Raw genomic sequence first — 20,174 nt, 5'->3', positions numbered from 1 at the left:
CTTTGACTCAGTCTTCTCTCCACTCCTCTTGTACTGCTGCTCGTCAGATTTCTTGCGCATGATCCTCATCTGATCTGCGATACCATCATATACTGTTCAGGCCCATTGCAACCCCCGCAGTCTTGCGCAGAAACTTCATCATGGGCGACTCTTCTACCCCGCTTCCGGAGGGGATCAACTCCCTGCTTGATACAGATCTGTACAAGCTTACTATGCAATGCGCGATCCTCAAATATTTCTCAGATGTTTGTATGTACTGATTCCATACCCATATTTTCTTTTGGTTTCTCTAACGACGGCAGACGTTACCTATGGTTTCACGAATCGAACCCCTCACATGAAGTTGACGCGGGGTGCATACAAATGGATCCTAGCTCAACTAGACAGTACGTTGCTCTTATATGTCTTGTTGTCGCATACTAAATCATACTTCTTCAGAGCTTGCGAACGTCCGCGTGACGAGCGACGAGATCGACTTCCTCAAGAAGCGCTGCCCTTATTTCAACAACGCCTACCTCGATTTCCTGAAAACCTTCCGCCTTAAGCCTTCAGAACAGGTCGAGGTCAAGTTCACGCCCGCCCAGGATACAGGAAGTGACAATGACTTTGGAGATATTGAATACGTGGTGAAAGGAAAATGGGTGGACACAATCCTCTATGAAATCCCGCTGCTGGCCCTTACCAGCCAGGCATACTTTATGTTCAGCGACAAGGACTGGACCTACGAGTGTCAGGAGGAAAAGGCATACCGTAAGGGTTATGTCTTGCTAGAAAACGGTTGCACATTCTCAGAATTTGGAACCCGGCGGCGTCGCGACTACCATACCCAGGACTTGGTGATGAAGGGACTCTGTCGAGCCGCAAGAGAGGGAAAGGCGAAGGGTGTACCGGGTATTTTCACCGGTAGCAGTAACGTGCACTTTGCGATGAAATATGACGTTGATCCCGTCGGAACGGTTGCCCACGAGTGGTACATGACTATCGCCGCTATCACAGACGACTATGAGAACGCAAATGAGTTGGCATTGAAGTACTGGCTAGGCTGTTTCGGTGAAGGGGTACGATCGATAACCCGTTCGTAAAGCGCAAAACTAACATGTCAACAGGTCCTTGGAATTGCTCTAACCGACACCTTCGGCACTCCCGCTTTCCTCGACGCCTTCCGCAAGCCCATTCCCGCATACACCTCCGCCGGCGTCGGCGCCGTCGCAACAACCGCATCAGGAGCCAGCACAACCACCGAATCCAGCATCCAAAGCGAGGCTGAAACAAAGCCTCCCATGTCCGCACCATTAGAAAGCAACCACCCCGACGCTCAACCCAGATCCTACGCACAGGTCTACACTGGTGTGCGTCAAGACTCAGGAGACCCAACATACTTCGTCAAGATGGCGCGCGACTTTTACGATAACGAGGGAATTACGGGTACAAAAACCGTTGTGTTTTCGGACTCGTTGAATATTGAACACTGTCTCGAGTACAAGGTTATCGCTGAAGAAGCAGGCTTTAAGCCTGTATTTGGTGTCGGGACGTTCTTTACCAGTAGGCCTACCTTTCCCTCTCCCTCTTCATCATATGAAAACAAGCTAACAAGGACGTAGATGACTTTCTCAACACCAAGACAAACGAAAAGTCCACACCCCTCAACATCGTCATCAAGATCAGCAGTGCAAACGGCCGACCCGCCGTAAAGCTCAGCGACAACATGGGCAAGAACACAGGAGACAAGCAGACGGTGCAGTCTGTGAAGCAGAGACTTGGCTATGTAGAGCATGAGTGGGAGGAAGGTGATGAGAAGAATAGGTGGCGGAAGTGATGGCCGTGTTCTGTTCCATATCTATTTGTTCAATATACCTCTCGAAGCAAGATGAAATGGGTAGGGTGGTGGAAAGGTATAGAATAGATCTACTCCGTACAATACCATGATTGGAGGCTCCTGGAGACGGGAGTAAACGCTCACGAACAATATACCAAAGTAGCTGTCCATGGCTCCAATGCTCTAGGAGCTACAGAAAAAGATCAGAATAAAGGGACTATGCAACTAGATAATCCAGGAAGCCACCCCCCCTACGAAGCCCCACTGAATCAACCATAATAAACCCCGAATCTCTTTTACCTAAGCCCACGGCTCTGTGGAGACTAGATCTCTTCTATTACGGTAAGTAATCAAGCGCACCACGATCATTCAAGCCATTAAGCCCAGTCAACGAAACTATAGTGTCGGCACAGAGGTCATCAGGGTACGAGGAAGGCCGCATGCGGTTCCTGTTCGCACCTATAGATAGCAAATGGCACAAAATAGTCGTCAGGACAGATAAACGGCGATGTATGGAAGAGCGAGTGGCCATAGCCCGGAGTCGATTTGCTCTCTCCATCACCATCCGTCTTGCTGCGTACCTATGGAAGAGTATGTCGCCGAAGAGGTCCATCGCTTGTTCTTACCTATCGTCCCCATCATCCGATTATATGCGTTTTAGGAGTCAGAGTTCGAGTCCTGATCCGTATCCCGGTTTATACTGAACTCACTTAATGACAGTTCCATGGCGATTCAAATATTTCTCAATCGCATTCTCATTATCATGCCTCCCCTTCAGAACCCCCCAGCGGCCCCTTCTTCATCGGCCATAACTCCCTCATCGAATGACTACTCGAACCAGACGAAACTTCTTTATAGAAGTATGCGAGGTCCGTAATCGGACTGTTGTCCACGCCCCTATAGGCAGACCCTCTCCCACCATGCATCAACAAGGGTAATCGTCTTCTCTCTGAACAGGCGCCAATTTTCCATTGCGTCCTCAAGGGTTGCAACTTCCTGACTCAGAGTTGGAACCAGACTTAGATCAGATAACATGACAACAGTAGACTGATCCAATACAAAACAAGCGTAATTCCGGACCGCGCCACGAATTATACCATTTTCACCAAGAAGACGTTGATGGCGCAACTGAGCTCTGAATTCCTCACGGACACGATCAGTCGATGCGCCTTTTAACAAAGCCTCATGCGTAACAACATCAATCTTAAACCTTCGAACGGCCTCATCAGCATAAGAAGCCGTCGTCTGAGCCCTAATACTCCTCCTCATAATCCGCACAAGATTCTCCATCGCAAGTGGAATGCCCGAAAGCGTATCGTCGTCATAATCAACAACAAACGCATAGAAACCCCACATTGGATCGCCATATCCAATTGGTAAATACTGTCCCTCCTCGTCCTCAAGGAGGGTCTGCGAATCCCGATTGACTTCTTCCAGGAGCCGGTGGATTCCATCGCTTAACCCGTGCGTGTACTGTGCGTCTATGGGGATTAGGTATGTTGATGGGTTGGAATTTGCTTTGACAGCTGAGAGGGGTCGGATTAGGGATTTGATGTTTTGTAAGGAGCCGGGGCCGTAGGGGGTTGGTTTGAGATGGCGGGTTTTGGGGACGGGGTTGGTTTTAGGGTTGGGTCTGGGGGTGTTATTGGGCGGGTGAGGGTTGGTGGTTTGCCGCGGGTGGCCATTTTATTGTTGCAAAGGGGGGATATCGAATATCAAATGGAAGATCAAGATGATGGTGGATGGGGGCTCTAGCTGTTCCTGTTAAGCTTTATGTACAGTATAGGTAGGTAGCGGGTAGGCACAGCCCCACTGTGGTACCTGTTTCAGGTAGAAGGAAATTGGTACTGGTGGTTACGGTCCATCCATGTAGTAGCTGAATATACAGCTAGAAGAAAAGACGCTCGAGAACACAAACGCTGACAGCCAAAACCATAATTACCTAAAACATATCCTCATCCCCATCCCCAAATCCCAAATCCCGATCTAAATCACCCGTTATACCAGCGCTCAAACTCCCCGTCCTCCCTAGTCCACCTCCATTGCCACCTCCCAGATTCAGATCCCCAGGACCAGCAAGCGGACTCGCCCCCGGCCCCGTCGGAAACGAAAAGATATCGCGCACCTGACTCTGAGTAAATGGATCATTCGGGTTGTTCTCCGTGCTATAAAATTCTGGGTTTGCGTCTGCCCAGCGAAGTAACTCGCCCGTCCAGTCGAGGTCTAGGTCTGGTCCTGCAGAGGAGTTCGTGTTGGGGTTTGATGGAGTGAATGTTGAGGCTAGTGTTGTGGGGGAGAGGGAGAGGAGGTCGGTGAATATGAATGGGTCGGGGGCTCTTGGTGCGCCGGATGGTGGTTGGACTTGGGCTGGGTTATTGTGGGTTGTGTATGTGGATGTGGGTTGGGGAGGAAAGTCGTTTGGTGGTGTGGGTTGGCTTTGTTGGTGGTGTTGGTGTTGTGCTTGTGAGATGCTGTTGTTGCGGTTCGTGGTGGGAGAGGATGGGTTTGGTGGGGGCGTAGGTGAGGCATGGCCTAGTTGGTGGAGGATTGGATGCGCGGTATCCTGTTCTTGCTCTTTTTCTTCGCCGGGTGGTGTCCAATGGGTCGGTGGGTCGTCGTCGAAAGGTGAGGGGATGTGGGATACACTGGAGATGGAATGTTTGTGTGGCTGGGGCTGAGTGCGAGTCTCCGGTAGAGGAGAACCATTGAACTGCATTATTCGAAGCAGGGCACTTGTGCTAGATTGAGCTTTCACGGCTGCCTCGATGTTGGCTACTTCCATATCAGCGGCTGGATATATCTCTTTCAAGCCCTGTAGCACTTGGATACACCGCTGGAAGTTGGAGATGCTGTTTTCGCGAAGAGTAGGGTCGTTGGACATGGAGTTGGCCAAATGGGCCACGGCGGCGGGGAGGATGACGGTGACGCCGGATTGAGGGAGGTACCGAGTGAGGTTGAGCTGGTTTAGACCCTGAATGATCTGTGTGATCCCAATAGCAGCATCTTGCATCTTTGTGCGTGCCGCATTGGCTAGCTCGAGACGAGACTTTGTCTGGTCCTTGTTGGAGCCGTATGCCCATGGGCGATGAAGGGCGCTGACGGTGGCATGATAAAGCATCCGTATCATGGCGCCGTGGAGAAGTAATACATCTTCTCCGTCGTTGAAGTTTGTTTTTGATGCAGGTATAAATTGGGCGTCGCGAGGTAGAGCAGAAAGCCATGAATCGAGCCGCTGACTGCACCGAGCCAGTTCAGACTCTGATGCATGTCTCGGGATAAGATTAATGGTTGTTCGAGTAGTCAGGCCGAACTGATACTGGGATGGGGTATATTGTGCGAATAGGACCCGGCCGATGCACTGACATAGCTTTGCTTTTTCAATGAACATAGTGGCGAGGCGCCTCTGATGCGACGGATCTTCCAGCTGCCGGCAGTGAAACTGCTCGATCACTGCTGGGTGGAACGGCTCAAAGTCAAAGTCATCCAGTCGTAACATTGGGAGATTGCTCGACCCTTCATTAACCTGAGTTGGGCGCCTAAGCCCCATAGCAATGAGTCGGTCGCGCGAGAACAAGCACCACCACAAACGCGTTCGCAACCGTTTTGTTCTAATGTCCATGTCCGCTGTTGACGGATCTCTGTTTAGTCCTATCGAATGCGCATTCGTGCTGCAGATACCGATCCAATCCCATATGTCTCGCTGTGGGTTATTCATGTGGTCGGACCAGTAAGTCATGAGAAGGAGGGTTTGGACGACGACTATACGATCTTCTTCGCAGTCAAGCGAGTACAGTAGCTGCACCAGTCAGATCTATAGCTCAAGTAGATAGGGATGAACATACCCGTAACCGCGTATAGAATGCATTGCGCGCAGCCTTTCTGGTGGTGTATCCCGCTGCCTGAAGATGCCTCAAATCCACAAAAGCCGTAGCCACAAACATCACAGCTTGAAAGAGCAGAAGACTAATACCCCCCTCCGGGTCATTTTCGGCAATGGCGCGCAGGAACTCCTGCAAGTTCAACACCGGCAAAAAGCTATGAACCCATTTGATATAGCACCGCAAAAGCTCAGTGCGCAGCCCGCTCTCAGGAATTGCCAGCGCTCCCCGAAAGCGCAGAAACTCCAAATCCTCCGCTGATATCCGGGACGGTAATGGCTTCAGGAAGCGCGGTTCATCATCCAGTATCGCAATCAAAGGATCAAAATCAGGGTCTAGTAAATCTTGTACCGTTGACACCATATTAGCTAGCGGGAGCGAATCCGCGTGCCCCCGAGTCCCTACTGACCGTCGCATCGCGGAAAACCTGGGTTCGTGAAGCCATGGCGTATGCGCATTGTAGTCCAGGACGTTACTGTATCTCCTCGCCTGAGGAGGTCTCTCATCTGCGAACCCAGCAGCAGACTGCTTGCGCTTGCCTGTCAGCATCGTGTCCGCGAATGATTCTCGTTGGCCAGGCGCATGCGGAACATTGGTAAGATCAACGGTGGAGTGCAGGAGGCGCTGTCAAACAGTTAATCCATAAGCGCAAAGTTCCCCCCGATATCAAAAGGCGGTATCGACGGTGCAGTCGTCTCTTTGAGCATTGAAGTGATGTAAGGAGAAACTCGAGAGCACAGGCAGCTCAGCAGAAACGTCGGTCACTGCGCCTGTGGCCAGTGTGGAGGCGGGGGATCCTCCGTATTTGCGGGCTTCCCCGCCAATTTTGCTGGCATTGTTCATGGGCCAATGGGATGAGGTGGATTTCGCCTTTAAGGGAGCACGCGGCCTCGCGCTAGTTTGGGCCAGAGGGTTTGTTCCACTCGTTGTGGGCGTTGGAGGGTGAGCCTTGGAACTAGACGAGGCCATTTGCCGATAGTCCTCCCGAAGTGTGCCTGAGGCAGACACTATCACCAACAGTAATAACAGAGCAGGACATATGGACAGGGGTCTAATGAAGGTACTATTTAGATGATGAAATCTTCGAGGTTGATTGCACGTTTATGTGATCGCCACCGTAAGAGGCTTGAACTTGCTCGCTCAGCGGTGATAGAGTCACCCTTGGTCATTGCTAGATGGAAGCAGCTGAGAGTAGGAATGAAGAAATTGTCTGGCACCCGGGCTACTTGTGAGGCTACGCGTATGCCGATTTGATACTGATCAAACGCATTATGTGATTTCGAAGGGTCTGTCAGCCAGACAGGGAGGCGCTTGAATGGAGTATAACATTGGGGAAGGCCAGAGAAGGATACCTGGCCAATCGAATCCGCAGTTCAGAAAAGTGAGCGGGTGGAAAGCGTATTGGGAGAATCAATATGTTGTTTCAATTATTCTATAATAACGCCAGACGACATAGCGCATGCCTTCCCAAGAAAAACATCATCCATATAATACACGTTCCGATTCGAGAATGAAAAGGTGTCGTTCAGAACTTCATAGTTATAAGTTTTTTGTTCTCAACCGACGCGATGAGAAGATTTGCACGGCTCGAGGGTTTTATCGATGCGGTAGGATATTTTATTTAAACAGTACTTATGATGGTCAGTAACGCGCGACAAGAATACCGGCGACGGCGGCAGTGGGTGAACGGTTTGTACTCACGGAGGCATGAGGAGCTCAGAAAGGCTGCTGTGGAGGAAGGCGACACCAAGCTATAAGATTGTCAGTGAGTTGAAATGAATAGTAGAGAGGATGTTAGGACGGTGAACGTACGCCGAAGACGATGACGCTGCGGACAATGGTGGTGTGCTCGGGGGAGGTGACCTGCTCGTAGGCAGTGCTGAGGAAGCTCTTCTCGGAGTGCTTGGGGGCCATGGCGACGGTATGCGATGATAATCGGTTAGAATGATGATTCGGAGTGCGAGTGGCAGGTGTAGACAGGCAGAAGAATGACGGAGATCGAAAGCTGTTCCGAGAAATCTTTCGGGGATGCTTGGCGTTGCGCTTCGAGCTTTCTGCGCCAACCGTAGTATTTGTCCTCGACAGCTTCGCGGCACACGTCTTTGACAGAGAAACAGCGCTCGATTTTGGGAATTCAAATTAATTTTTCCTTCAGGCTAAAAGGTACCTGAAAGTCAGTTCCTGGTCCCTTCACGCGCCATCCGTCCTTTGACTTGTGTATTGGCATTCATTACGAACAGCCTCCCGCAACCATGACAAGCGTCGATGAGCTCTTCCAAGTGAGTGACATACTCTTTATATGTTAGACCATTGCTGACGAAGAAGAAACCACTAGCAGCGGCGAGCGCGAAGCGAAAGTTAGACCCTACGAAAGACCCTAGTACGTTCGAAGCTATAGTTCATAACGCGACCGAGTTACTAAAGCACATGCTCAGATGAACTATACAAAGCCGCGAAACTGGAAGCGAATGGCGACGTCAAATCAGGCAAGGCGCCAATGGTAGAAGATGAGGAGGAGGATGACGGACTTGCTGGCCCCGAGCTTCCGCCTGATTTCGACGCCGAAGATATTCCCGATGACGAAGAAGGGCGCTTTTTCGGCGGAGGGATGGAGCGCGAGACGGCGCAAGCTATGAACTATATTGATGAACAAGATCAAGGGGAGGTGGCGGTACGGAGCTCGTCGCTATCAGACTATGGGCTGTAAGCTGACTCTGGCAGAACGAGAAATTCGATGCCGCATGGTTGAGGCGCTTTGCGCTGAACTTTGAGAAGAAGATATCCAAGAATGCGGAATTGCGTGGGAAGTTTGAGAACGACCCTCAAAAGTATGTTGTTTGGATGGACTTTTAGCGCGGCAAGGCTGATCAAAACAGGTTCATGGCCTCCGAAGCCGATCTAGATACGGAGATTAAGAGCTTGTCTATCCTCTCGGAACATACCGACCTTTACCCTGAGTTCACAAAGCTGGGATGCGTGGGATCGCTGATATCTCTACTATCTCACGAAAATGCCGATATCGCCATCGACGCAATTCAAATCATCAGTGAGTTGACCGATGAAGATGTGGAAGCGGAGCAGGAACACTGGGACAATCTGGTCAATGCAATGGTACGTGCATAACCTCCACCCCAACACGGATACTAACCTTCTCAGTTGGACGCGGACCTCATTGAACTGCTTGCCCAAAACCTGTCTCGTTTCAATGAAGAATCAGATGCCGACAGGGCTGGAGTGTACTATATTCTTGGTGAGTGCGCATGGTAGTTCACAAAGACATTGACTGACAGAACTAGGTGTACTCGAGAATCTCGCGTCTCAGACATCTATTGCAGAGAAGATTGGACAGGATTCAAATACAATGCCATGGCTTCTTGCGCGGATACAGAAGAAAGAAAAGCCCGTGAGTCAAAATCAGCAATATTCGGCGGAGATTCTAGCCATTCTCTTGCAATCCAACACAAAGAATCAGGAGCGGTTTATCGGCTTGGATGGGGTAGATTCTCTACTTCAACTACTGAGCCAGTACCGAAAGCGAGACCCTGAGAAGGACTCGGACGAGGAAGAATACGCCGAGAACCTGTTCGACTGCTTAACGTGTCTTGTTGACAATGATGCTGGAAAAGAAAAGTTCTTAGAGGGAGAAGGTATTGAGCTAGCACAGATTATGCTGAAGGAAGGAAAGTTTAGCAAGATCCGCGCTCTTCGAACTCTAGATCACGCTCTAGGTGGCCTTGGAGGTGCGGCGGCTTGTGAGCGGCTGGTCGAGGCGGCAGGCTTGCGGACCGTGTTTGGCATGTTCATGAAGAAGGTCGGTTTCGTTCTTCATTCTAGCTGCAGACCGCTAACTCCTCGACAGCAAGAGAGCCAAATAACAGAGCACCTATTAGGCATTTTCGGGTCACTACTTCGTCTCCTACCCGGCAGCTCAGCGGCGCGCATTCGCACACTAGCCAAGTTTATGGAGAAGGACTACGAGAAGATTGATAAGCTCGTCAAGTTGAGACGTGATTATGCATCACGAGTGTCGCCGGTCGAGGACATAATCAAGAAAGAGCGAACGCGATTTACCAAGGAAGAGCAGGAAATTATGGAGCCTGAATGGCTGTCGCGGAGATTCGACGCAGGCCTTTTCTCGTTGCAGCTCATTGATGTCATCCTAGCATGGTTGGTAGCGGAAGACGATGGTGCGAAGAAGAAGATTGTCTCTATCCTGTCAGATCGAGACGAAGATTTGTCGCTCATTCGGAGCACACTACAAGGTCAGTTGTCTGCAGTCATTGTTGACCTACGCATACTAATACCGCTCAGAACAAACCGAGGGTCTTGCGGAAGATGAACCAGGGCAAAAGGATCATAAGGAGATGCTGCAAACATTGTTGCAATTTTTGTAAAACAGCCAGCCAAAGTTATATATGATGATCAATTCCTGGTCCGCTTTGTAGTACGATGCTGCCTGAGGCCAATAAGTGTCTGCCTAGATTATCTGCCTGCCGAATCACGTGGCAATTAACTTCCACTTCACCGCCTTCCCCCAGGGGCTGAGCCGCTAGTGGCGCTTTGTTAGATCTCGAAGGCCAAGTGACCGGTCTTTCATTCATTAAGCCTGTGTTGCTCACCATCCTGGATCGGGCTGGGGCATTTCAACTCCATTCATCTGAGATTTCGCCAACTATTCGCCTTCTTTCTGCTGATACAGACATCTGACGAAAATTCTTCGGTAGCGCAGTCAGATCGCAGCGGATTTTCGCCGAGCGCGTCGCGCCCTTTGCGCTCAACGACCTCGACTTTTCGACCCCAGGTCGAAAGACCGATACCGACAAGATGGCCGACTATGGCGAGGCTTACGATGAGGAGTACTATGATGAGCTAGAAGAGGGAATTACGTCGGAGGACTGCTGGACGGTGATCTCATCGTTCTTCGACACCAAGGGTCTTGTGTCGCAGCAGCTAGACTCTTTCGATGAATTCATCTCATCAACGATGCAAGAATTGGTAGAGGAACAAGGACAAGTGACACTCGATCAAACTCTACCGCCTGCCGAAGATGAAATCGATCCCGTCGTCGTCCGCCGATACGAGCTGAAATTCGGAACCGTCATGCTTTCTCGACCGTCAGTCACTGAAGGTGATGGCGCAACGACGATTATGTTGCCGCAAGAGGCCCGTCTTCGTAACCTCACCTACGCCAGTCCGTTGTATCTCGGCATCACAAAGAAGATTATGGAGGGACGAGAGCGTCTGGTAGCTGATCGCGACGATGACGATATGATGGATTCGAACGAGGACCGGAAAGCGGCGGGGACATATCTTCAGTGGGAGCAAAAGGAGTTGTCTCCGGACCAGGCCAAGGAAGAAACTGTCTTCATTGGAAAAATGCCTATCATGCTCAAGTCCAAGTACTGTATTCTCAAGGATTTGAGCGAGCAGGCTCTCTACAACTGGAACGAGTGCCCCTACGACTCGGGCGGTTACTTCATCATCAACGGAAGTGAAAAGGTCTTGATTGCGCAGGAGCGCAGTGCCGGAAACACTGTCCAGGTCTTCAAAAAGGCCGCGCCGAGCCCAGTCAGCTACAGTGCTGAAATTCGCAGTGCCGTCGAAAAGGGCTCGCGGCTGCTTTCGCAGTTGGCTCTCAAGCTGTTTGAGAAGGGTGACAGTGCGAGAGGTGGATTTGGTTCTACGATTCGATCAACCCTGCCGTACATCAAGGCTGACATTCCCATCGTCATTGTTTTCCGTGCTCTTGGTGTTGTTTCTGATGAGGATATTCTCAACCACATTTGCTACGACCGAAATGATACTGCTATGCTTGAGATGTTGAAGCCCTGTATTGAGGAAGGTTTCGTTATTCAAGACCGTGAGGTTGCTTTGGATTACATTGCCAAGCGTGGTTCTTCCCAGTCCAGCTTGAACCACGAGCGTCGTGTCAGATATGCTCGAGAAATTATGCAGAAGGAGCTGCTGCCTCACATTTCGCAGAGCGAGGGTAGCGAAACTCGCAAAGCGTTCTTCCTTGGGTATATGGTTCACAGACTCCTTCAGTGTGCCCTCGGACGTCGCGACGTTGACGACCGTGATCACTTTGGAAAGAAGCGTCTTGATCTTGCTGGTCCGTTGCTTGCCAACCTTTTCCGTGTTTTGTTCACCCGTGTTACTCGCGATCTTCAACGATACGTGCAACGTTGCGTCGAGACGAACCGTGAGATTTACCTCAACATTGGTGTCAAGGCCAGCACTCTCTCTGGTGGTCTCAAGTACGCGCTTGCCACTGGTAACTGGGGAGAGCAGAAGAAGGCAGCCAGTGCCAAGGCCGGTGTGTCGCAAGTGCTCAGTCGTTATACCTACGCCTCTACATTGTCGCATCTTCGGCGAACAAACACGCCCATTGGTCGTGACGGAAAGATTGCCAAGCCTCGTCAACTACACAACACTCACTGGGGTCTAGTGTGTCCTGCCGAAACTCCTGAAGGACAAGCTTGCGGTTTGGTCAAAAACTTGGCACTCATGTGTTATATCACTGTCGGTACTCCGAGCGAGCCCATTATCGACTTTATGATCCAGCGGAACATGGAAGTCCTTGAAGAGTTTGAACCTCAAGTCACGCCAAACGCCACTAAGGTCTTTGTCAACGGCGTTTGGGTTGGTGTTCACCGTGATCCCGCTCATCTGGTTGAGACTATGCAATCTTTGCGTCGCCGAAACATGATCTCCCACGAAGTCAGTTTGATCCGTGACATTCGTGACCGAGAGTTCAAGATCTTCACCGATGCTGGTCGTGTCTGCAGACCGCTCTACGTTATCGACAACGACCCCAAGAGTGAGAACAGCGGCAACCTCGTCCTGAACAAGGAGCACATTCGCCAACTTGAACAAGATAAGGAGCTGCCGGCAGACATGGATCCAGAGGACCGCAGAGAACAATACTTTGGCTGGGACGGTCTCGTCAAGTCAGGGGTTGTTGAATACGTCGACGCCGAAGAAGAGGAAACAATCATGATCGTCATGACGCCAGAGGATTTGGAAATTTCGAAACAACTTCAAGCAGGATACAAGCTTGAAGAGGATGAACACGACATTAACAAGCGTGTGCGATCCGTTCTCAGTCAAAAAGCCCATACTTGGACCCACTGCGAAATTCATCCCAGTATGATTCTCGGTGTCTGCGCCAGTATCATTCCCTTCCCCGATCACAACCAGTCTCCCCGTAACACATACCAATCTGCTATGGGTAAACAAGCTATGGGTGTGTTCTTGACCAACTTTGACCAGCGTATGGAGACCATGGCGAACATTCTGTACTACCCGCAGAAGCCGCTGGCAACAACGCGATCGATGGAATTTTTGCGATTCCGTGAGCTTCCTGCTGGACAGAATGCGATTGTCGCCATTGCTTGTTATTCCGGATACAACCAGGAAGATTCGGTTATCATGAACCAGAGCAGTATCGACCGTGGTCTCTTCCGCAGTCTATTCTACCGTACATACACAGACAGCGAGAAGATGGTCGGGTTGACAGTTGTTGAACGATTCGAGAAGCCCATGCGCTCAGACACGATCGGCATGCGCAAGGGAACCTACGACAAGTTGGATGAGGATGGTATTATCGCTCCCGGTGTGCGTGTTTCGGGAGAGGATATCATCATCGGCAAGACGGCTCCACTCGCTCCTGATGCAGAGGAGTTGGGTCAACGCACCAAGGCTCACACCAAGCTCGATGTGTCGACGCCACTGCGAAGCACGGAAAGCGGTATCGTCGACCAGGTCTTGGTGTCGACTAGCAACGATGACCTGAAATTCGTCAAGGTGCGCATGAGGACTACCAAGATCCCGCAGATTGGAGACAAGTTCGCCTCGCGTCACGGACAGAAGGGTACTATCGGTATTACCTACCGACAAGAAGACATGCCGTTCACTCGCGAAGGTGTTACACCCGATCTTATCATCAACCCGCACGCCATTCCCTCCCGTATGACAATTGCTCATTTGATCGAGTGTCAACTGAGTAAAGTGTCTTCACTGCGTGGTTTCGAAGGTGATGCTACGCCGTTTACTGATGTTACGGTGGACTCTGTCTCACGTCTTCTCCGCGAACACGGCTACCAGTCGCGTGGATTCGAGGTAATGTACAATGGCCACACTGGACGGAAATTAGTAGCGCAGGTCTTCCTGGGCCCGACCTACTACCAGCGTCTGCGACACATGGTGGACGACAAGATCCACGCGCGTGCCCGTGGACCCACGCAGATTCTGACCCGGCAGCCTGTGGAAGGTCGTGCTCGCGACGGTGGACTTCGATTCGGAGAGATGGAACGTGACTGTATGATTGCGCACGGCGCCAGCGCCTTCCTCAAGGAGCGATTGTTCGATGTTTCGGACCCATTCCGTGTCCACATCTGCGATGACTGCGGGCTGATGACCCCGATAGCGTAAGTGCATTTTTATTGGCTGGTTGAGGATGAGCTAACCATGTGGCAGGAAACTGAAGAAGGGCCTCTTTGAGTGCCGACTCTGCAACAACAAGCACCGAATCTCTCAGGTGCATATCCCATATGCAGCCAAGCTTCTGTTCCAAGAATTAGCGGCGATGAACATCTCGGCTCGCATGTTTACCAACCGGTCCGGCGTGTCCGTGCGGTGAGGGGTCATCTGTACAACATTTTCTCTCTTCTTCGTTTCACTCCCAGGCGGTGTTATAATGTCTATATTTTGGGGATACAAGTAAAAACAGCCTTTGGCATTTCCTGGCGCACGCGGTCGCGGATATAGTTGCTTGGTATTATTAGTTATGATACAATAAATAAGAGATTTGTTCAGCCGTGTCTGAAGGTAGAACCGAGTAACCGACGCTAAGAAGCGGGATAGCAGCTGAGCTGAAGGATGCTGGATGCATCTAGTGTCGTCAGTGCCCCGTTAGAAGCAGATGGCGTCCACTGGGAGTCTGGGACAAGGGAATTGTGCAGAATGCAGAGTGCAGAACTCGTCAGTGAGCCGTGTCTGCATGACGCGCAGAGTTTGCCAGCCTGTCGCCTATCAGGCTGCTGTCGATGTATCGTGATCTACGCTGCGAGATGGTCCAATGTTGTTGCTTGTGCATGGCAATCGTCAAAACAAGACAAACATGTTTTCCAGCTGCTCGGTCTCTCTGACAATAGGTACTCATCCTTGGTAGTCAATCCATTGTTCTATACCGCAGCACTGCTATACCCCCCTTCATCCAGAATGGCCTTGTTAGGAAAGGTCTCACCTCAGTCTCACTCTGAAGTCTAATAGAGAGAAGCTCCCATTGGCTGATCGGGTGACGGGCTCATCACGGGCGCTAACTGGATGTGAGTGATTGGTTGACTGTCATCTGCAGTGCGAGGACATCTCAACCAGTCAAATGGCGTAGATTACCGCCGCACAGGCCCACTGGCTCCATCGTCAGAAGCGGGGATACAGTAAAGCAAGTTGATAGGACGTCAATGCAGACAAGAATAGAAGGATCCATCTGCGGTGTGACGAGAGGACGAGAGCGAATCTTGCAATGCCCGCGCAGCCTCAGTCTTTATAGCCTGCAAGCGCCGCCAACATCTCGTTCCCTTTTTCTTCTTTTCTTCTCCAGCAAGCAAGTCTTGTCTGTTTGTTTGTCGCAGCTGCCCTTGGAGTATCCTGTGCACTGGTTGCACTTTGTTTGCTTTCTCTTCTTATACTTTAATCTTTATCCCTACTATATCAAAATCCCAGACGAGCTGTGCTCTCTGGATATACTGCTTATTGCCCATTATCATCTCTGCTGTGCAGGATACTCCTAATTCAACCTTGACGGTCTGTCTCATTGTCGCCGGTCGACTCTGCTCTCCGTTCGCCAGCTCAACCAACAACTTACTTGCTCCGCCGCATACTATTATTCTAATCGGCTTCATCGTGTCGGACTGGTTCCGTCAAGCTATTGTTCTGCTCAGCCATCCAACAGCTTCTCCACAAGCTCCATCAGAACTTTGATCTGTTATTCGACTCTGGTAGTCTATAACCGTTCAACTCGACCCGACACGTTACGCTACGCTTTATATTCACTACTACACTATTACATTCACTACTTAATACTTTATCTAATACGTCAAATACAAGCCAAAATGTCCGCCGTCCAGCTCAAGTTCAACCTCCGCACCTCCTCCAACGTCAAGACCGTGCACCTCCTCGGCTCCTGGGACAACTACTCGCGCCAGATCCCCCTCTCGCGCGACTCCTCCAAGCACGGCTCATGGGTCGGCAAATTCCGCTTCCAGACGTCCATGCTCAAGCTCGGCGGTCGCTACTGGTACTACTATATCCTGGACGGGTACCACGTCTCCCACGACCCAGCGGCAGACTACACCGTTGAGCCCACGACAAACCGCAAGCTTAACATCCTGGATGTTCCTGGCGGCGAGAACGAGAAGTCTTCTTCTTCGTCAACTTCCTCGCGCCGTCCCCGTCGTGGATCCTCCGAGGTTGTAAAGGGTCGTGCTCTCTCCCCATCTAAGATCCAGCACCCCAAGCCGTCCAAGCCCTACGCATCCCGCCAAATCCGCGAAGCCGATTTCGCCCCGCGCATGGACGAACTCACCCGCCGGTTCGCGGGGAGCAGAATGTCAGACGAGTACGACGACCTGTCGAACTCGCCTCCCTCTTCTGTTGGATCTTCGCTGTCCTCCCGCTCGTCTGGATCAACTTCACCCTCTAGCCTGTCTTCCATGTCGGACCCGCCTTCCGTCTGCCACTGCGAGCGCTACGGGATTACGCGCAAGGGAGACCGCGTCAAGCTTGATTGTGGGGGGAGTCGGTGCGGGTATATCTCTGAGACGTCGGATGACTCTTGCTCTGAGGAGTCGGATAGTGATGAGGAGTATCGCCGTGCGAGAAGGGGTGTGCGTCGTCAGGGGATTGTTGTGCGTCGTTAATGGGATGAAGAAGCAATTGCTCGGTTTGTTTCTTTAGTTAATTTATGATTGACGATGGCACGATTTATACCCGCGGTGGATGGATACCTACTTGCTCACCCGCCTACTTGGATTGGATGATCTGCCCGATTGGTTTGCATCGTTGGCGTGCTTTATGACAGTACTATACTGTGCTGCATTGCATCCACTTGCTTTCTGTTGCGTTGCATAACGCATTCACTCTTTACCGTTGGGACCGCGCTCAGCAACCACTTCGCTGAGCTGCGCACCAACACAACGAAAACCAGCTAAAACACCAAAAAAACGCAACCACCCACGCCGCACCCAGTACGCGGCGCAAGCGAGCTGTGCTCGACTCGTGTCCGGAGAACTGCAGACCGGCTGGGTCGGTGGGAATGGGATATGAATGTGGAATAGGGACAAGACCGCTCTGTTGGTAGACCTCCTTTGTGGGGATATCGCAGCCTGGTGGTTTTTTTTTTTTATGATGAAACTGGGGTATGATATTGGGATGAAGATGATGTGAGAAATGGTGGTGGAAGAGGTATATAGTGTAGTTAGGTACCTGGTGAGATGAGATGAAGATGAAGATACGTTTGGTATGAATGAACTATGATGTATTTACGACTCAATGGTCCCTTCTGTACAAAATATACACTGGGGGTATATATTATATACTTGTAGTCCGTGTAACCGGACAACCCGGTCGGGTCGGGAAAGCCGGAGTGGAGTCGATGTCAATCGTACAAATAAATATTTAGTCTTCAACTTCATCTCTCCATCTACGCAGCATATCAACCAAGCTATTAAGAAAATACAGCAACAACAACTATCCCACAGACTCGAGAACCAGCTCAAAGGGGCGATAGTTAGCAGAGACCCAACTACAATGGCCGAGACACCATCCAAGCAGGAACTGCCTCCCCCACCACCACCCCTTACAACCACATACAAAATCATAAACGGCAGCGTTATAACAACAGATATATACCTCCCTGAGACCCTTCCACCAAAGGGTCGAGATGTCTATCCAGTCTGTACGTTCCGTCTCCCATTTCCTCATCCCCTCCTCTTCCGCCCAAGATATCAATTTTCATCTGATGAGATGCTAATGAAGAGAAGTAATAACCCTCCACGGCGGCGCATTTATGCTCGGCCAGAGCGGCCTGATCTCTCTTCCCCAGGTTGCGGAGTGTTTAAGGAGAGGCTGGATAGTCGTATCACCGAATCATCGTCTTTGTCCTGGTGTTGATGTTACTGAGTTGATGGGTGATGTACGCGATTTACTTGCTTGGTGTTATGGGAGTTTTGAGTGTGAGGGTGTTGATGGGAGGGGTGGGTTAGATGGGTTCTTAGCGGAGCAGGAGAAGAATGGGAAGGAGGGGAGGAGATATAGAGTTGATAGAGAGCGCGTCATGGTGATGGGGACGAGCAGTGGTGGGTTTTTGGCGCTTGCGATGGTATGGACTTACCTCTCTATCTCCCACCCTCAAGTCATGCTTGATATGATATTAACAGAACAAGGGCTACGACACCCCCCACCCACCAAAGGCAATCCTAAACTTCTACGGCGCAGTCCACTTCACACACCCCAGCTGGACTCAACCCCTTCCACACGTCCAAGCAAACCTTCCCCCCTCTGGCTTCAACCCTGAATTCCTTCAAAAGGTATACGACGAATACCCCGTCCCAACGACCTCGGGGATTTCGTTAGAAGGCCAAACGAACCCCCGAAAACCGGATTTCAGTAAGCCGCGCGATGCATTTGCCATGAGCCAGATTGCGCAGGGTACTGTGTTAGATGCTATATATCCCGCCTCAGCTTCGGGTGGGGATATCTCAACAATTGATCCGGTTAGCAGGATTGAAAAAGGGTTTCCGCCTACGTTTATCATCCACGGCGACTCGGATAGGATGGTTAGTGTCGAGGTTAGTCGCGAGTTATTTCGAGTCTTAAGGGAGAAGGGGGTGCAGAGTGAACTTCTTGAGATTGAGGGCGAGGATCATACCTTTGCCTTGGGGATGAAGATTGGGAGTAGGGCTTGGAATGAGAGTTTGGGGGGGTTTGAGTGGTTGGAGGAGATAATTGAGTAGGTAGGTAGGTAGTTTACTGTGGTTATAGTGTCTTCATGGAGAATAGATGAGATATATCAATCTCAAAGAGTGGAGGGGAGACTACCTATGTTTGCCCACCTTTCCCTGCTACTATACATGTACCATGTCTATAGCACCTGCACCGAGCCACAACCCTTTTCAATGCCCCGGAGACTCCTACTTAGAAGAGGAGTAAACCGCATGGACATTCCCCAGAAACGCAATCGCCTCGCTAAATGCTCGATCCCTTAGTTCAACATTGATGGCAAAGGAGGGCACTGCAAAGCCTCATTAGCACTCCCCCCTTCCTTTTCCCAGGAAGGAAGACTCACTCTCCGTCCACCCATGAATCTGTCCCTCAGCAACAAAACTCCTCACGACGATATTCTTCCCACCAATATCAATCTCACCCTCATCCTCTTCTCTTGGATATCCCCCTCTAAGCCCCCGATTGAACCCCCTCGCCTCCTCCACCAACCGCTCAACAAACCCCGCCGTCTCAGCAAAGAGAATATCCCTTCCCCCAACAACAAAAAACATATTCCTCGGCAAAGCCTCAATATCCGCAAGGGTCGGATGCAAAAGCGGATCCTCAATATCCCTGATTCTATTCGGTCCCGCATACGTATCAAAAAGTGGCATTAGGAACGAGAGGGGGTCGTATATTGGGTACCCTTTTGGTTTCGGTTTTAGACTGGGTGGGAGGCGGAAATCAACCTTTTCTTGCAATGTTAGTGTCATTTCGAACTATGAACTAATGGATCTTGCTGTATAAGATTAGGTTGGGCGGACGTACCACGCCCTCGAAGCTAATGAGGCCTTTCACCCTGCTATTTTTGGTCCCGGAGTCATCTCGAAGTTGTTGTGCAAGACCAAGTGCTAGATTCCCTCCAACAGAGAACCCACTAACAGTAAATGTACCAATATCAGCACCCCATACCCCCTCTGCATTCTCCAGGATCCATTTCGCAACATCAACCACATCCTCATGCGCATCCGGAAAGGTATGGATAGGTGCATACCGGTACGCACTGGATATAACCAGCACCCCTGACTTAGACAGGGCGTGGCAGAACCGTGCGTTTCCTTCGGGTAATCCGCCGAGGAAGGCGCCGCCGTGGATGTTTAGGTGGATTGGAACCTTCTTTGTTTCTCCTTTTTCTCTTGAGGGGGATGAGTGGGGATTTCGTGATGGGGGTGCAGGTGGGATGTATACGACTGCTCGAACCTTCTCCCCATTCCACAGCGGGATTTGGATCTCGGTATCATGCGGAAATCTGCGAGATATATAGTATTCGATGCTGTATGTTAGGAGTGTTATTGGTTGGAGGGCTAGCATTAGTATCCGTGTTTTTAGCGAAAGGGACGGAGTAAACAGGGCGTCTTTTAGGATGCGGAGGGCTCGGAAGAGGAATAGCATGGTTACAGAACTGATAAACAGAAAAACCAGAAAAACCAGAAAAG

The 20,174-nt window shown here is 50.7% G+C and overlaps 8 protein-coding genes across 8 annotated transcripts; 5 read left to right on the top strand and 3 right to left on the bottom strand.

Annotated features, from left to right (window-relative positions):
* The first annotated feature begins 34 nt into the window (after positions 1 to 34).
* Positions 35 to 2,055, top strand: BDV14DRAFT_128532 (nicotinate phosphoribosyltransferase). Its single transcript, XM_073766042.1, has 5 exons — positions 35 to 249; positions 303 to 386; positions 439 to 1,058; positions 1,107 to 1,542; positions 1,602 to 2,055. Exons 1-5 carry the CDS (start codon positions 141 to 143, stop codon positions 1,814 to 1,816), a joined length of 1,464 nt encoding a protein of 487 aa, XP_073624217.1. The 5' UTR covers positions 35 to 140; the 3' UTR covers positions 1,817 to 2,055.
* A 1,499-nt stretch (positions 2,056 to 3,554) lies between these two features.
* Positions 3,555 to 6,537, bottom strand: BDV14DRAFT_211210 (transcription factor domain-containing protein; the record flags this gene model as incomplete). Its single annotated transcript, XM_073776044.1, has 3 exons — positions 3,555 to 5,612; positions 5,659 to 6,183; positions 6,460 to 6,537. The coding sequence occupies 3 exons, from the start codon at positions 6,535 to 6,537 to the stop codon at positions 3,759 to 3,761; spliced, it is 2,457 nt and encodes an 818-aa protein (XP_073624216.1). The 3' UTR covers positions 3,555 to 3,758.
* Positions 6,538 to 7,391: 854 nt separating this feature from the next.
* BDV14DRAFT_203963 (putative TOM core complex subunit Tom6) lies at positions 7,392 to 7,608 on the bottom strand (the record flags this gene model as incomplete). The annotated part of the gene is made up of 2 exons (XM_073774407.1): positions 7,392 to 7,445; positions 7,507 to 7,608. 2 exons carry the CDS (start codon positions 7,606 to 7,608, stop codon positions 7,392 to 7,394), a joined length of 156 nt encoding a protein of 51 aa, XP_073624215.1.
* Positions 7,609 to 7,946: 338 nt separating this feature from the next.
* On the top strand, positions 7,947 to 14,335 carry BDV14DRAFT_203962 (DNA-directed RNA polymerase II core subunit RPB2; the record flags this gene model as incomplete). Its single annotated transcript, XM_073774406.1, has 11 exons — positions 7,947 to 7,973; positions 8,020 to 8,074; positions 8,130 to 8,365; positions 8,416 to 8,522; positions 8,571 to 8,805; positions 8,851 to 8,944; positions 8,991 to 9,505; positions 9,554 to 9,956; positions 10,006 to 10,084; positions 10,419 to 14,123; positions 14,173 to 14,335. 11 exons carry the CDS (start codon positions 7,947 to 7,949, stop codon positions 14,333 to 14,335), a joined length of 5,619 nt encoding a protein of 1,872 aa, XP_073624214.1.
* Positions 14,336 to 15,056: 721 nt separating this feature from the next.
* Positions 15,057 to 15,715, top strand: BDV14DRAFT_128486 (uncharacterized protein). The gene has a single exon (XM_073766041.1). It carries the CDS (start codon positions 15,159 to 15,161, stop codon positions 15,486 to 15,488), a length of 330 nt encoding a protein of 109 aa, XP_073624213.1. The 5' UTR covers positions 15,057 to 15,158; the 3' UTR covers positions 15,489 to 15,715.
* Positions 15,650 to 16,932, top strand: esdC (GTP-binding protein EsdC). Its single transcript, XM_073766040.1, has one exon. The coding sequence runs from the start codon at positions 15,810 to 15,812 to the stop codon at positions 16,614 to 16,616; it is 807 nt and encodes a 268-aa protein (XP_073624212.1). The 5' UTR covers positions 15,650 to 15,809; the 3' UTR covers positions 16,617 to 16,932.
* A 573-nt stretch (positions 16,933 to 17,505) lies between these two features.
* BDV14DRAFT_192407 (Alpha/Beta hydrolase protein) lies at positions 17,506 to 18,710 on the top strand (the record flags this gene model as incomplete). Its single annotated transcript, XM_073771635.1, has 3 exons — positions 17,506 to 17,653; positions 17,739 to 18,076; positions 18,141 to 18,710. The coding sequence occupies 3 exons, from the start codon at positions 17,506 to 17,508 to the stop codon at positions 18,708 to 18,710; spliced, it is 1,056 nt and encodes a 351-aa protein (XP_073624211.1).
* A 177-nt stretch (positions 18,711 to 18,887) lies between these two features.
* BDV14DRAFT_203959 (putative lipase/esterase family protein) lies at positions 18,888 to 20,130 on the bottom strand (the record flags this gene model as incomplete). The annotated part of the gene is made up of 3 exons (XM_073774405.1): positions 18,888 to 18,988; positions 19,043 to 19,427; positions 19,507 to 20,130. 3 exons carry the CDS (start codon positions 20,128 to 20,130, stop codon positions 18,888 to 18,890), a joined length of 1,110 nt encoding a protein of 369 aa, XP_073624210.1.
* Between the last annotated feature and the right edge of the window lie 44 nt (positions 20,131 to 20,174).

The sequence above is a fragment of the Aspergillus stella-maris genome (genome assembly GCF_047715825.1).
Source record: "Aspergillus stella-maris strain CBS 113639 unplaced genomic scaffold BDV14scaffold_67, whole genome shotgun sequence".
In the NCBI taxonomy this organism is placed as follows: Eukaryota; Fungi; Ascomycota; class Eurotiomycetes; order Eurotiales; family Aspergillaceae; genus Aspergillus; species Aspergillus stella-maris.
This window is presented reverse-complemented; position numbering and strand designations above follow the sequence as displayed.